The sequence below is a fragment of the Nomia melanderi genome, chromosome 2 (assembly GCF_051020985.1).
Source record: "Nomia melanderi isolate GNS246 chromosome 2, iyNomMela1, whole genome shotgun sequence".
NCBI classification, from domain to species: Eukaryota; Metazoa; Arthropoda; class Insecta; order Hymenoptera; family Halictidae; genus Nomia; species Nomia melanderi.
In genome coordinates this window covers 31,383,918-31,401,005 of record NC_135000.1, presented here as the reverse complement: position 1 = coordinate 31,401,005, position 17,088 = coordinate 31,383,918, and the positions used below count along the sequence as shown (strand labels likewise).

Here is a 17,088-nt window from a genome sequence, read left to right as displayed (position 1 = left end):
AAGTTGACAGTTGCCGGTGAGCGACATCGTAATTCGAAGCAATTGATCGATTCCAGAAAGCAGCAACTGACTCATCACGATTGTGCCATCGATCCAATTGAAACGGTACTCGAACAAAACCTCCGTTCCGCGATCGCACTGTCTTCCTTCCGTGGAATTCAAGCGCGGCGTGTTATCCTTCTCGTCGATTATCTACATTTATCGGTGCAGTATCGCGAAATCCGTTCGATCATCGATTACGAGACCGGGTCGTTACGTAAAATTCCGTTGCGTCGCTGAAAAATTGCGTTCGTCTGAGATAACGGGCGTCGATAGAATTTCGCAATCCGCGATTCACGCGTTTAACGATCGATCGCGATCTCGGAACTTTCTCCGGTGATCCAACGTTCGATCGATTCGGTTTTCTTGCTCGGTGCAACGATAATATTCATTGATTACTTAAAAATCAACTTATTTACAGTGATAATAACGATAATCATCGTATTCTGTCGTAGGAAGGTAAAAGAATCCAAGTTTAGAAACAAACGTTGTTTCTCACCGATGTGAGAATATTAGAATTTTTGAAAGTGACCTAACCAAGGCCTTCTATATGTCATTTTTTAAATAATAGGGTACATTAGAAAGGGGCATCCCGCAAGAATTTTAATAAATGCAAAACGAAACAATGTTGCATAGGAAAGTAACTTAAAATAGTTTCGCGCATGCATTTCCATACTTATTGCAGTAAGTAGAAACGGCCAGTAGAATCAACAGAGACTCGAGGCTCGTGCGCTTCAAAAACAACGTGCATATGAACAATTGTATTTTACATTATCGATTTACATTTACATATCGGATGATCTTGCAATGGCCATTATTTGCTCAAAATGGCCGTATTAACAAATCGAACAGGCCATTTTAAACGGAACTTCTCAAGTGAAAAGAACGATAGAAATAGATCGAAGAGCAGAAGTTACGCTATTTTAGAAAGCTCCCGGGCAAGTTCGCACCTTCAGACGATGAGAATACAGAATTCTTTGATCGATTGGGAATTTTTCGCGAATCATCGGAGAAATATGAGTCTCGCCGAGGAATCGATACGATGCTTCCGACACACGATCTCCAGCAGTGGAAATCGCACGGAATCACGAGGCGCGTCGCACTAAAGTCACTTTAACGAGCACTTCGTCTTCGTTCGAATGACGAAATTTAATGACTCCGCGTCGCGTTTTCGAGCCGGGGGTACAACCGCGGCGTACGTTGTCGTTCGCCAAAGTGAAACGATCGATTTAAGGCTAAAACAACTATCGCAACCAACGCTCGCGTTTAGAGCGTTCTCGCGTTAGCCGGTTTCCTTCGTCCAGGTTTCGCCGTCCATTCGAAAAGGACAGTCGATCGATTATCGGCTGGTCTGGTCACCGTTTTATACCGGTTACCAATGAATCGATACTATGCGCTATTCCTATTTGTTTGTTTACGCGCAATTAACTCGTTGCTAATGCACGCGCAAATAATAAAACGGTCATCGATCATTCCCAGGTAATCGGTCGGTTTTTATCGGAAGACGGAAATCGAATAGAATGCGAAAACCTCCCGCAAAACGACCTCGCGCCGCCGAACAAATCAGCGCGAGAAGAAACATTTAAATGTCACGGTGGTTATTGTTACGTGACGGCAAGGCAATTTCCACTCGTTTCGGTTTTCGGACGACGACGATATTTCGGCCGGAACGAAACGAATTCCTTTCGAAGCCGCGATCATTCTTCGCTGGATCTTCGAAGTTGTCGCTTGTCGCGGAGGATTCGGGCGACGCCGCTGGAATTTCTAACTGTTGCGAGTACAGATACAGTATGTTTCAAAAGTATTCGATTGCTCCGTATTCTAATATCGTCGACAATTTCATTTTCGTTCTAATTTTCGAGCAAAATGAAACGCGTTGCTTTCATCGATCTCATTTCTGAAGTTAACGAACATTGTAAATTGCTTCGAATGAAGTGAAAATTGATTTAATGGTGTACGCCGAAGCGAGGAGGACTCGAGTTTTTGGGCAATCTGTACTCGGTGAACCGTAGGAGACGTTTCACCCTTTTCCAAGGATCGAAACCAGCTCAGACGTCCTCCTAGATCTCGTTTATCACTTGTCCGCCCCAACCACTAGCCGCGCTCGAGCCTCGAAGCTCGAAGAAGAATAAATTCGAAGATCCGAACGCGTGTACAAGGGATTTACATCGTGTTCGACGATCTAGGATCAAACTCGTACTCCATCGTTCGAAAGTAATAAATCTGATCATTCGGAGATTAAATATTCATACACTTATATCCAATAGGAATGGACGAAAAGCACGTAACAGTGAAAACGATGGAAAAAATACAACAGAACAGGTTTAATTAAAATAAGCTTAATTATTCGAGTAGAATACGAAATATGCTTCGATCGATGGACGTTAACCGATCGACGAGCAGAGCGTCCGTGATCCAACGACCGACAGCGGAACGTGCGGAGGACGACAGATCTACGTGCCGGCAATAATCGCGAGGAGTTCGCGTTCCGTGTCCTCGAATGCGGCGAATATTAAACGATTCGCATCCGGCGTTCGACCGAATTCAATCTTGCCCGACTATCGACTCCAACTACATCCTTATTAGCCGCGTAATTATCAGAAAGAGCCGCGGAGGGAGAACATTGTTCCGATTCGAAATCGATCCTTACTTCCGCTTCGACAGTTTAAACGCGGTCTTTGTTCGTTACATCAAAATAATTCTATTCGATTAGAATTCAAACGGTCAGATCTAGGAAACTGTTAATGTGCAATTGCTAATTCGCAAGTTAGAATGATTAAAATACAGAAGAAACGTGTATGGAAATTTCGGCACGATTTCGAAACCCTTCTACTATTCGGGAAGTTAGCGCTTTCCGCGTATTCTCCGTGGCTCGAGATTTCGTTCGGGGAATTCGTCTATCTAATATTCCGTGGTTATAGCGGTCGCGGAAACGCCCGATTGCGCCGCATCGCGAAATTTGCATCCACACCGGGCCAGCCAGCAAGAAAACCTAATCAGAGGGAATGCATTCTTTCTTCTTGAATGAAGATTTTCCGCGGAATATTTTCTTTCCTTTTTCTTAATCTGATATGGAGAAAATATTCTTTTCAGGAATTTCATGAGAACGACGTGGACTATTTTAGGAGTTTCTGTAACGTGTCAACTAATTTGCATCATTCGGTTTTCAGACTAGAACTATTATTGTATTATTATTATTGTCGTTTACCGTACTGCTATGACTGTACATCATGATCCATCTACCTGCTTCTATAGGCTGAACATTCGGACGTGCCGAAGAAATCAGCTGAACGATAATGAAATACTTTTCGCTCGATTAAATGATGCAAATGGGGCTAAGGGGATTCCATACTTCCGGAGGAGAATACCGCGCGCAAAGTTTGCCCGAAACACCCCCGAGCCCATTACCGCGGCAACGAACTTCTGTTTTATCCCAGGCTACGGTTAATATGGTTTCACACTTGCCAAACGCGATTTCACGGGGCTAATTAACCCGAGCTTCCACCGAAACGTTTCCCGAATCTCTCGACCGAACGATCTCGCGTTATCCGTTATCGTGGCCTCGGCACGCTGCGACGGTGTTTAAATCGAAATGAAAATTCTAATTTGAAAACAAAGCAACTCGACCGCAAAGTAAAAAGAAGACTTCTTTCGGGCAACTTCAATATTTCCACGTTTCGATGAAACTTTAAAGGAACTTCCATCTTCGATGGAATCGTGATCGTTCGTTCGGAAACTCGGGAAAACATTGCAACGAGTAAACAGCTGATAAAAAAAGGAGCAGTTCGGTTAAAAACGCTCGGTAATCAAATATTTAGCAACGGGACAGACAGGGATAAATGTTGAACGGCGCGCGCGGTCGTTTCATCGTCGGATTCAATCGGTTCCGCAAACGAGCGCGTGCGTTTTTCCCAGATTGACGCGTGAATCGATATCGCACGGTTTTCGGAGGTCCCGTCTCGCGATTCCTGCGGTCGACGAGCTTCCAGCGTTCGTGCACCTGGCCTGTCCGAAGCCATTTTCTTTTAATTAACCCTCGCCGACCGCGTCGGAAGACCGTTTAATCGCGACGAAAATTGCGACGGACGAAGATAGATCGGGTTATTCTCGTCCGCGTTGGGCGAGTCACCGATTCTTTCTGCTAGGACGCGTTAGGAATGCCCTTCGTCTTTTGTCTTTTCTATTAACGAGTCGCGCTTGTTATTTTTCGAACGGTTCGGGAATTTGTTAGGTTTAGAACACATTCCAGAAGTGATTGTTCGCGTGTACCAAGTTTTCTATCGAGTTGACCGTAAAGCATTCTCGTTCTCTTTGCAAAATGTTTTTATCGATTTACAGAATATGTTAGAAACGAGTATATAACTGGTGAATACGTGAAAGAATATCAGAAATAAATCGTTTGTATTTTAATACTTGTATAAGCTTAGGGGAGTGAAAGCTGCTTGGAAACTTCCTTAAAGGGAACGAAAATATTTTTTGGACCAGAAAGTAGATCGTCAGAGGTGGCACGTGCAGCTTACCAATGGCAAGTTCGCCAAGTTCATTAAACGCTGCAGGCTGCATTCGTAGGTCTCTCTATTTCTATATATAAACGCAACCTCGGAATAGACTCTCTTGCAGAGGGAGTAACAACAATTGATCGGTCCATCGTGATCTTGCTGGTTAATTGACTCTATTCGTCCGAGAACTGATTTCGAACTGATTTCTGCTCGAATATGTTAATAATTCTCAAAATATACAGTAGCAATCAAAAGTACGGATTCAGAATGAAAAGAAAAAAATGATAAAGTATACATAATTATAGATTCACGAATTTAAACAGTGTGCACAGTTGCAGGAGTCGAATGAATTAGCAACTATCCAATCTATCGAAGCTTGATCAGCTTCGCGCATAAATCAGAATTGTTCGCTGAAATCTCTCTGAATTGCTTTCGTTGTTATACAATCGAATTATAATAAATTTCGCGAGCACACAGAACGGCAGAAGATAGCCGACAATGCTGACTAACGCGAAATAAATTTCCATAAATAATGTGCAGTCGTGTAAAGTAATGTCTCGAGTGCTGTCCGCAAATGTCCAGTCGCGTAAATAGTAAACGATTCGTCCACTCGTAATAAAATGTCTCTCGATTCTTCCTCTGCGACACGTGTACCTTCGAATCGTCTGTTCGTTTCAGAAAGCACAAGGAAACGAAATAAAAGCGTCGTCTAGAAACTAGCACATCAATTTCCGAACGCTATTTTTATATCGAGTCGTTGCAAGATTGAGCGAACAGGAGCTTGGAAAAGTTTGGTGGTACATGTAAGCAGTACCGTAACAAATCATTGATCGAAACTTCTTAATTACCGAAAAGAGCAAAGAAAATAATACAGTTTCTTCTGCATAGTTGCACCAATAGTAATATTACGTAATACTAGTTACAGCAAAACGATTAACGAAAGAATATTACCTGTCACTTTATAAAAATATTTTCTCCAATCTTTTCTCCGATGAATTGTTTACTCTAGGAGAATTTGTTTAAATGTTAAAGAATCTTAACCAACTTCCGTGAATGTACGCGCGCGGAATATGAACCGAGCAAAGGTCAACCGCGGCAGACGTTAAAATAAACGAGTGAATCAACGTTGAACCGAACCAAGGACCGCGTGTTTTCGCGTGAAAACCCGATCGCAAAAATTCCATCGGGACAATGCAACTTAATGCACTCTGAAACCAGATGAAATTTGAATCGATACCCGCAGCCGGTCTAAGAATACTTTGTTAAAGCCGATGGTCTGCGTCGTTCCAGAAATGATTTCACGAAACCTAGAAATTATCGACGGGGATCGATGAATTGTTCGTTCATTTATACCACGAGTGTTTCAGATTTTCATTAAATTACCCACTAAAAATGATCTCTTCTGAAATTTATAATTATCCAAGAAACAGAATGTCACTTTCCAATTGAGCAATATCATTAAGCTAAATTCGATTCTGTTCGACTCTGAAATATTTATCGAAACATTCACGATCGAAATTTGACGAAAAAACATCGGTTGACCTTGCGCCCAAGTCAGAGTTCACTTTCAAACGAGTCACAGGTCAGCACGCATAACTCATAAATAAGCGGAGGTCGCGGATGCATTACCGAGTCGCTTATTCAATAAGTCTCAATTGGCATGATTGGGCATACTCCGGTGTCGTTTAATTGTCGTCGAAGCGACCTGCGTGATTAATTGGTTGCGCTTCCTCCTGTGCTTTCTGCCAAGTCAATATTCTGAAGCATAGATTCGCGGTTCGTTCCTGAGACATGTTTATTTACCATCGCTACAACCGCTTCGATCAACGGGAATCGAAAATTCATTTTTACCCTTTACTTTTTACAGTTCCAACCCTTTAACTGGTTCGTTATTTGCAAAATCTTTCGAACTCGTCGTTCATTTCCTTATCAACCCTTGAAACGGTAAACAATTTCCTATTGACTTTCTTCGCAAGACTGTCTGAAACTTCTAACGTTTCTGCTAAAGGAAAAAGGCCACATCTCAATCTCGCGCGAGTCGAATAATTAAATTCTTCATTTGCCATTACAACGACATTCGACTGCAAAGGATTAATAAATAGTATCCAATCTATGACGAACGTCACATAAAAGTTTCATTGACTTCGACCAAAAATTCACCGAAGCGTAGGTAAGAAATCGTCTGCGGTTCCTCGCAGACGTATAAAAATCCCACGTTCCGTCGATACAGCAGCGAAAGAAAAAGACCGTACTACTTTTAACTGTCACAGGAGCTTCCGATGTTCGAGCCAAAACCGTTTTAGAACCGGCGCAACGTAAAACAAACGCCGCAGCTCGATGCGCCATGTTGTTTGCCCGCCGACGACAAACAGCAACAGGGCCGATTTTTGTTTATCCGTTCGCGAGTTTGTTGACTTTTTGCGCACTTCCCAAAACTCGATATTTTCATTGTTTTTTAAACAATCCTTCGAGTGTCGTACACGGGACCGACGAGAAATATTCGCTCGTTAGGAAAAATTCCCTCGAAAAAACCGTCAACGATCCCGCGAAGAATTTGACCGCGCTCGGAACATCTGCGCCGCTAGCTAAGATCCACGCGAATTACGCTAATTACGCAGATTCCAATAATTATTATAGTTCGTAGTATTTCCGCCCGATGTTGTATCTCTTCCTTCGACTTTTTTTTAGTCACGTGTAACGGTCGACACGTGACGCGGCAGGACAATTGAATTATGGCTTCGATTAAGGAACCGTAGATAACGACAGCTACCGTTTTATCGGAATCACTAAAAAAACGCTCGTGTTTCATTATAATACTTGCGCAAATTACGATAATTCCTTTGAAAAGAACGCTCTGTGTACCGTGTTCAAATATAGCCGCTGTAAATCATGAAATTAGGGTAATGAAGTAAAGCTATCGTTCTGCGAGGGACCGCTGCCATTTAAACAATCGAAAAGTCATTTCCATACAACTTTTCCGATAGAGAGTTTACTTTCCGAAAATTTCTCTTCTACGAGTATTTGCCTTCGAAAATTGAATGTATTTTCATGAATGAAGACCAATGAAAATTTCATTATTTTGACGTTTCTGAACGATTTTCATTTGTATCATTGATATTCGAATACGATGGAGGTAGATGTTCGATAGGGAATTGATTTGTCGATGAAAGACGTTTAAGAAATATTGTTTCGTTGAATCGCACTAACATATTTCTAAGCACGAACATTGTTTTGTTGTAAATCGCAGTTGCGCAGAGAGGCCGTATCAGTTCTTATCAGTGCGACACTTCGTTTTAAATCGCCATCCAACTAAGCTTAATGCACATAACGGAAGTAGTGACAAATTGAGTCACAAATACACTTCGAAAGTAAGTTAAGGACCCTTCGAACGCGCTACCGTCTATAATTAGAAACTTCGAATCTCAATTTTAATTGCAAAGTCAGAAACTGTCAGTATTTCTTTCAATAATTTGATATTAGCCTTGTCTTTAATATAAATACGGCGTTTTTGGAAAACAGTCGTTTAAATGTTGAAAATGTTAACGTAGAAAGTGTATCGCTGAAGTAAACACCTGTTCAAAGTTAACACTTGTTCGATCGTCGAACGCACCTTCCAGAGATACACGCGAAAGATATAGCGATTATCGGCCCTCGTATCAATCAAAAAATTCCACACTATTATTCTTTAATTGCATTTAATTGCATCGCATTCTAGGAGCGTCGTTGTTCTTTCAGCCTCGCGAGAGTAATTACTACTTCCGCGAGAGTAATTCGACGAATCCCGACCACCGAAATATTCCAGTGGAAAGCTCGGCAAACAAAAGAATCGATTTCTGTTTATTAAACCCTTGCAACTCTTCCTATGTGGCGCATTAAGCTTTATTTGCTTTATTTCAAAATAGATGAACAAACTATCATTTATAAACGATGCGGCGATAAAAGCAGAATCGAAATATTCAGCAAATTCGAAAATTTACGACGAGACAACGAAAACGAGACGAAGACAATGAAAGTCCATCGAAAGTTCCTGCGCGACCGAAGCTATCTCTTTAAAGTTCACGTTGATTCCCGCAATCGTCACCTATTGACCCACATCCCCGTTATCAAACCTGTCGAAAAACAAATGCTTCCCGAACTCTCGCCCGAAATACAATAGAAACCAAAGTGTACAAACTCGGCTCCCTAATTACTCTGGAACCTACTAAACCGCTACTTTCCCCCTTGCTTCCGCTTCTATCGGTCCTATGGAAAAATTTCGACGTTTCGTACGCGGTTGACGGAAAGTATCGTCTCCTTCGAAAGAAACAACATCTGTTTTCAAAGCATCGGAGCGCGTATAAAGGACACTTCTGTCTCCGTTTTTACTTAGTTTTGGTTTAGCCAGGGAACAAAGGTAGCTGGCCGCTCGAGAACTCTTCTTTTTACTGGGCACAAAAAAGGCGAAGACCGTTGCATCCGCGCGATACTTCGAATTCCCTCGTTCGAGTAAAGTGAATTTCCCGCGAGATGAACCGTTTGATCCGTGATAATTCGCGCCATCGCAGTCCGATGCACAGTGCCGACGAAGGGTCCGCGGTGGCCGGCGGAAACCGAGGGTCGCGGGGCTGACAGCTCCGAGGCGAGAGAAAGAGGGTTGGCGACTTACCCGCTCCAGCAGCGATGTACTGCAACTTAGTCGAACCCTTCTCCGTCATTTTGTTCACTGGACACTCGACGTGGACACCGTTCGAACCGAGTAGACGTGTTTGCCCGGCACCGTTCTCGCCGAATCGCTTGCCAAGGGTAGTTGAATCGTGCACTGCCGTAGAGCCGCCACTCGCTGGTACAGGGCTGTAGGCATACGAGCGCTCTTTATATGCTTTACGCTCTTTATAGCGCCCCTCTATTTCCTCGTCGCCGTGGGTGGGGGCCATTTCTCCCTCTCTTTCTCTGTTCTTCGCTCGATAAACGCGCGACCTCTCTCTCTCCCTTCCTCCTCGCCGGCTCGGCCCGCGTGCCACGATTCACGGCGATCTCGACTCGCAACAGCCTCGTTTCCAGCGAAATCCAACGACCGTACGCCACTGGCCTAGACCCTGCAAGCAATCCCCGGTGTCAAGGTCAATTCGATCGCCGATCGACTCCAGGGGGTGAAACTCTTTTTCACGCTGGAACTGAACAGGTGAACGCGTTTCGAGTCATCAACATCCTTCTGTGGGACGTAAAACAAGCTTGCGTGTTTCCGTTGATACGATTGTAAGGGTTCCTTCGAGTCTCGAAAAATCCACTAATTTCTACTAAAGATTGTAACTCGATCGGAATCTCGTTGAAGATTCGAGAAGAATGTTCGCTGTCTTCAAAGGAACTTTCGTGTCTTTTGGGTAATTGTGGAAGAAGGAATTCGGAATGGGTAATTTTGACTCGTTGGCGGTTAAGGGTGCGTAGAGTAGCTACGGCGGAGCCCAGAGGAGACGAATCATCGTTATCTCGAAGCTGCGCAAAGTATAACGGCAGCCTAAAAGTTGTAAAGCTTCGTTGGGTAAACGTAGTACCGATCGAAATAATTTCGTACTTCGCGAGTAATATTATTTCGGAGAGTGCCGGGGGACTGTTTTTAAAGTAAAATGAGACCGTCGGGCAAGCTTGTGGAATATTCGGAATATTATTGCGTTAAATGTGGTTGGATTGATGCACGGAACTCTAATGAAATTCGTATTGTTTACCGTGTTCGGCATTCCTATATTTACGAATTTTCCCAATTAACATCGGTCACGAATGAAAAAAAAGGGAAACGCGGAGATACGTGAAAATATCCCTGAATAAATTATGCTGATCAGCGCAATTTGCGTTTGCAATAAATACACAGCAACGCTCGAAATGCTCTTTCGCGTTTCATGACGAATAATCTCCCATATTTCAACGTGACATTTCTTTCTTTGATCTAGGAGAACGTAACGAGTCCGTGATCTATCGTAATGCACCGGCAGGCCGCTAAGCAAACAGTGCTCGCAGAAATTCGCTCGGAACATTATCTCTGGTACGATACAGTTCGCTCTCTCTCTCTCTCTCTCTCTCTCTCTCTCTCTCTCGTTATCTGTATCACGGTTTCGCTCGTCTTTTTGCTAGACACCCGATACCCGTGAAAAAGAAAGGAATTAGCCACGGCAACAATGGCGAACACTATCGTCGAGCCTTCCTTTCGAGCACATCAACGGCGCTCGCGATCGCGACACTCGCGATCGAACGAAGGCGCGGAAGTTTAGGGCTGCCTTACGGTCTAAAGGTCAAGGCCGAGTAATCTGCAATGGTCTAGTTAGACGTTCTGCATTCCGCGGACTCTAATTGTCGTAGCTGTTCTATCGTTATTCCCATTTTCGATTCGATTTCACTCGAATCGCGTGAAATTCTCGATTCTCTTTCCGATCGATTTAACCTATTGCCTCGCGATTTTCTCTGCGACCCCCGGCGAAGCTTCGTAATGACCTTTTGTCGAAGAAATCAAATTCTACCGATACATTCGTGGAAAGAAGCTTCTAATTCTATAATGTGGCTATTTATTCTTATTTAAATGGTATTGTTGTTCATTCTCGGTTATTCGAAGCGTTAAATACCGATCGGCGAACAAATGGTAAGTGTTAAAGATAAATTTGGACGTAGATAAATTCATCGAATTTATAGTCTTCGTGAGGGGTTAACCGTTACTTTCTTTTGCAGAAGAACAACTTCAGTAAAGAATGAACGATCGCAGGAACAAATGTCCAATCTTCAACAGAGAAAATCCTCTGTTTTCGAATGGAATAGAAGTTTCCTCTGGAGTGTCATTCTCAAAGTTCCAGCCCATCGGAAGATGAAACCCTGATGGCACAGCCATTCCGCGCGACTTCATTTACAAGAACGCAAAACCGATACGTATCGAATTAATTTCCAACGCGATCTCTCGTTCTCGTCGCAGCGTTCCCAAGTGGAAAAATCGACTGCGCTCGTCGCTGAAAATTTCAACCGGCAATAAGCGACGTCCCGATGAACTTCCGGTACTTTCGACCACAATATTCCACAATCAAACTTCAAATTCCTCGACTGAAACCCTCGCAACGACGACGCTAAATCGAGTAACCGATCGATCGTTTTCAAGCGAGACCAATAATCGGACGAGGCAGACGAAATAATCGAGAAAATCGTGGACATTCGAATGAATTCGAATACAGCTCGTTTTATTTCTCATCCGTTGGAAGCATCAACGGGAATTCTATTCACCTCCGATCTCTTTTAAATCGTCAATGGAAATCCAAATTGAATTAAATTGAAATTCCATTGAAATTTCTTGTTGCATCCATTAGAAGATTCCTGCTTTGACGAAAGGCGCTGCGTTGCGCAGTTTCCCGGTGAATTGTGGAAACGCGGATTCAAAGAAGTATTTCGAATGAAAGAAGACAAGCCGAGGAGCAAGGACTCGCCATATTGAATTTACTTTGAGACAAATCAAGGAGGTATCGAGAGATTAAGTCAAGAGAGGCGGACGAAAGTTAGCATTTTGCAGCCGAGCGCTGGGCTGATTTATTTCTCTTTGAAGAATATTCTATTTTTAAGGGAACTTCGAAGCTTTCCCCGAGCTGTGCCGTGTTCTTCCCTTTCTTCGGCGTCGTCGCCGTGATTTTCCTCGTGAAAGGTGCCGTTAATTGCGACCTTGATAGGTTCGAGAGGCCAATATATCTCGCGATCTCCAACGATAAATTTTAAGTACGAACGCCGCTCGTCGAGTAATGGAATATAGATATAGAAGATGCCTACATCGGTTTTTATCTTGCTGTCCCGATAACAGCGAACAAAAAGACAATTTTCAAATGGCACTTAATTAATGGAAACGTTCGTTGCTCGAACAAGCGGAGATGAAAGCATTCCACTGAATTCTGAATCTGAATCAATCTGTTTATTGATCAAACATTATTGTTGGGCATTATTCTTCAAAGATTATTAATCGTATCGCTAAGATAAATCTGTTCATATTTTTTTCAATTGAAAATTGATGGGAAATTAATTGCATTATATTTCTCTCGCTAAGTGGTTTGCTGTGCAGATTGAAATATCGATTTGATCAGTTGCAGAAATTTACAAGTGAAATATCAAATATTCAATCGAATCCATTTGTTAACAGCTGGTTTTATAATGTTGTTGAACAATGTAGTTTTCCATTTTCTTAAATTTCTGGAATCCTACAGAGTCCAGCAAAGACGTGTATATACTTACACTGGGTATTTCCGACACGTGTAATCTACTTTCTTTTCTGTCGCTATCATATCTATATCTAGCGTTACATATTTTTTTCTCGTGCAGTCGAGCCTTTTATTCTTCGGCGAAACTGCATTGCTCTCTTCGCCAACTACCGTACAGTCACATGACCCTTTCATTTCGGAAATCCCAAAAATTTATTTTTTCTATACTATTTGAAATATATATCGAAACAGGCTGTCGGGCCATTACTCCGTTCTTTTCACCCCTGTGTGCCAGAGGAAAATCAATACACAAGAGATTCTCTCTCTGTTACAGCGAACCCTGACCTAACCCCTTCCCTCGACCCTTGCGTTTCAAAGAAAAGAATGAATGCTCCCCGATTATGAATACACGACGTTGATTCGAATATTAACTACGGTACTAAAAACGGGTACGAGAAGCAGACGGTTAAAAATCCATAGCAGTACGAAAGAAAAAGAAAAATTTTAAATTTTAAATTTCATTTTGCGATCGATTTTCAATTGAAATTTAAGTAGCAATTTTTATAGTTGGATTCGAGCTGAAATTCTGGTGAATCCTTCTGGTTTCTTTATCCTTTCGATTGAAATTCACTTGATAGAATTCCTTTCCACGATATTTTATTAATTATTATGCAATACATAATCATATATACATATTTGAAATTCTTGTAGGAAGAGAACAGAAGCGGTATATTGCGGAAGATCGAATCGGCAATCCAGATCCACGCGATCGAAACGGAAGGAGCTAATTGTCGGCGAGCTAATCGACTTCTGGAATCCGGGGATTACCGAGGCTCGGCTCGTTGAAGATGCACATACGAAGGTGACGAGTACTCGCGAAGTCGTGAGAGTCGGAATATCAAAGTTGGAGAATTTCTCAAGAGAAAACAGGTGGCGCGTGTCGAACGCTTCGGGAGATCCCGCAACTACTTAAACGCATGCTTACAGGAGCAGGCAGTGCGTTCTAATGGCGGACGGAAACCTACAGCGGCCGATCACAGACGAAATCCTCTCTCAACCTCCTTTCGATTTCCGAAAGTGGTTCGGAATCTACGTGACGCGCAAAGGGACAGGTGAATCATTCTAAGCAGTTTTTGCCGTTGAGTCTAGTCGATGGGCAACCCGTGGAATGTTTTGCAGATAAACACGATTGAAATGCGCGTCAGATTTGTTACGCAGTCGTGGATACACAGCTCTTGCAATTACAATCATTTGTAACTGTAATAATTTGCGATTATGATACTCTGCAGAAACAATCGTACTCGAAATGGTATTTATCAACTACAATGCTTCGAAATTGTAACACGTTACGTGTCCCTGAGCCGAGATTAACACAATTTACCATTGTACTCGATGATCTAGTGCATTCGCTGGTGCACATTGTACCAACAATTGCTGCTTGTTCGAAGAGGACAAGGTGTATGTTTCTCGGTGGAATTTTAAAACCTTCGAGAGGTAGCACGTACGTACTTGTATTCGTGTCAATTTCATTGCGGTAGCACTTGTGAGATAACGATCGAACCGAGTTAAAGGGAAGAAGAACAAAAGCGAAAGATATCGATAAGAAATGTAGGATAGTAGTGTGCGACTCCTCGTCGAGATATTGCATAAGGCACTCCGGTATAGAATTTTACATTCGAGTGCACGCGCGGTATCCGTTTATCTGTAAATAAATATCGCTGCAGTCATGTCGTTATTGTTCACGGGATCGAGTCATGGCGATTGTGTGTAATTACATTTCCTCGAACGTATTCGGACAATCGAAGATCGACTGTCCGAAAATTCTTCGGCTGTTATTCAGTCGGCTATTAACGTAACGATGTATTAATTACAGCCAACCTGGGAGAATCCGTTAACCGGTGAAGGTGTTACGTCATCGGTTGTGATTAACGTCATCCCGTACACCGGAAAATGTTCCTGACGTAGTACCATGTTCAAAAATCTTCATCTTAGTTTTCGTGGAACCGGTTTACGTCAGACAAAGATTCCGAAGATAATGATTTGCAAAGATTCAACAATATTTTCTATGATTTTAACGCGCCGCTCTCCTATATTGCCGTGCCACTGCAACGTAAACAACGCGAAAACATAAATCGAGCAAGCAACAACCGAGCATTCGCGAGATGATTAACTCGGTAGATTATCTAGTCGTCGAAGCAACAAGTATAGGAATTTTACCAACGAAACCTCCACGCGAATCGGGCGATCGAGTCGATCTTTCCGTTTGGCCTATCCCAAAGTGCTCCCACCGATTCATCCGACAGATCGAAACAGTCAATTGAAAAGTAGATAATGGAACGGTATTAATGAAATACCGAAGAAACGTTTGCGTGAGTTTCTCGATCGATTGTACGTCGTTCGAGGTCCAGTTGTCGCGGCCGCTATCGAGCGCCGAAAGAATTTTATCGGCAGATAAGGTGGAAACAGTAACCGCTTGAAAAGACGCTTAGAAAGAGGACTCGTGGGTGGAATATTCGGTGAACGATGAGAAAATCGAGCGAGTCGGCCCAAGCGAGTTAGAACGCCGTGAACCTGGCTCGCTCGAACAACCGATTCATCTGTGCCGATGTCGATAGAGCACTTGCGTGTATAATACTATTTTTCGGACACAATTGGGGTCGTTGAACGGACCGCCGACTCGAATAACCCCCTGCCGACAGCAACAGCGCGAATAACAAAAATAAAGACGTCTTATCGCGAAATGAAACGTTCGAGGCGTGGCCTCGCAAAACAAAACGAGCTCTTTGTTCTTTTTTGGAGATACTACCGTGACTCGTATGAAAAAATTCCACTCGACTGATGCGCGAGAAGTCGGCGACGGTGCCGTTGCTCGTGGAAATATTCACGCCAGTCCCGGGGATAACGAAATATTTATTGTCTAAGGAAACTCTGCGTCGTTAATATCGCAAGCATGAAATCGAGTAATTAATAATGGTTCGTTGAGTTAAATGATCGTTTCAGCCTGAGAACTTTCAAGACTTTGAAGCTTCACGGTACACGTTAATTAAGAGATTCGAATATTTTTGCTGGAAGTAATACAAGCTGTTGAATTGTTCGGAGTAAACTTCAACGAGAATTTCATTGAAGTAAGATGCTGCGAAAGCGAACGATTAAAGACGACGGAGGGAATGGGAGCGATCGTGACGCGACGGGTCAGGCACGTTGATCCTGGATCCTATTCCTTTGGAGATCGTTACGTTATCGGGAACTCCGTGGACGGGCGACAATTAAATCGCGGCGAGAAGGAAAATTCTTGTGTAATTAACGGTTAACTCGAAATCGATTCTGCCGGAAAACTTGTGCTAATTAGGCATTTATCCTCGATGAAAACGTAATCTTTAAATACTTGTGGCTCTCGCGATACCTCGCGTCAAATGAAAGACACGAGAAGAAGAGTATTTATAGATAAGGATGCAGAAATATCTGGTAATCTAAATCAGTTTTCAAACGTCCAAGGTTGAACTGTTAAATTCCCGCGCCGCTTTCTATCGAAGCAACTCGGAAACTGCGCATCGAACTTACGTCGATTAAATTGAAAGCTTTATATCAAACTTGAATTAATTTCAGAACACCTGCTCCATCGCGGAACAATTGACGATCATAGACAATGGTCGGCGCATTCCCGACATTCCGTTGCGTTATCCGTGAAACATTTCCATTATCCGACACATCTGCGTTCTTTGAAATTCAAACTACCGAAAGAACGTTCCATTTGTCGGCAAACATTGCTTCCGCGCGACGGATGACTCAACCGAACGATTTTTGATTGCCTTCGTAACCCAGTTGGTGCGATTAACTATAATAAGACTAAATATTCCGTACGATAGATCACACTCTATTGTGAAAAGAATTCTGGAGAACTCGTAAGGAACCCAATCGCATCCCTTCCCATCGATCTCGCCCGAAGATCGCAGAAGAAGGGACGCAACCGCAGGAATAGCACGGATCACTATCACGGCCGATAGGTAATCAGATCAATTTTCCCGCGTGGAAATGAATTTTTCGGCTGTAAGGGTCTCGGGACTAATGGTTGTCTAAGAGCCGATAAAATCGTTCCTCGTCTATCATTCTCCCCCACCCGTCACCCCTGAACATTTCCACGGGAGAAATTCCACGGGCGAGCTGATTGTCACGATAGTAATTGCCGATAATAGCGCCGCGATCTCACCGATAATCGATTCGCCGAAGAAGGGGATCGAAAAAGGAAGCGCGTCGCGTTCTCCCCGGTTCTCCGGCGAGGAAGAAATTCGCGCGGCGGAACGGAAACACAGAAGAAGACTGAACGATCCACTTACCGTCGAGCACCGTTCACTTCGTCAAAA

At 43.1% G+C, this 17,088-nt stretch overlaps 1 protein-coding gene across 1 annotated transcript in view; it reads right to left on the bottom strand.

Moving 5' to 3' along the window:
* LOC116429927 (facilitated trehalose transporter Tret1) overlaps window positions 1-17,088 on the bottom strand; it is a 37,309-nt gene extending 20,221 nt beyond the window's left edge. Inside the window, exons 1-2 of the mRNA XM_031983470.2 lie at window positions 17,062-17,088; window positions 9,184-9,613 (exon numbers count right to left, since the gene is read on the bottom strand). Coding sequence (XP_031839330.2) covers window positions 9,184-9,451 — 268 coding nt within the window. The 5' untranslated portion in view covers window positions 9,452-9,613; window positions 17,062-17,088. The remainder of the gene's footprint in view (window positions 1-9,183; window positions 9,614-17,061) is intronic.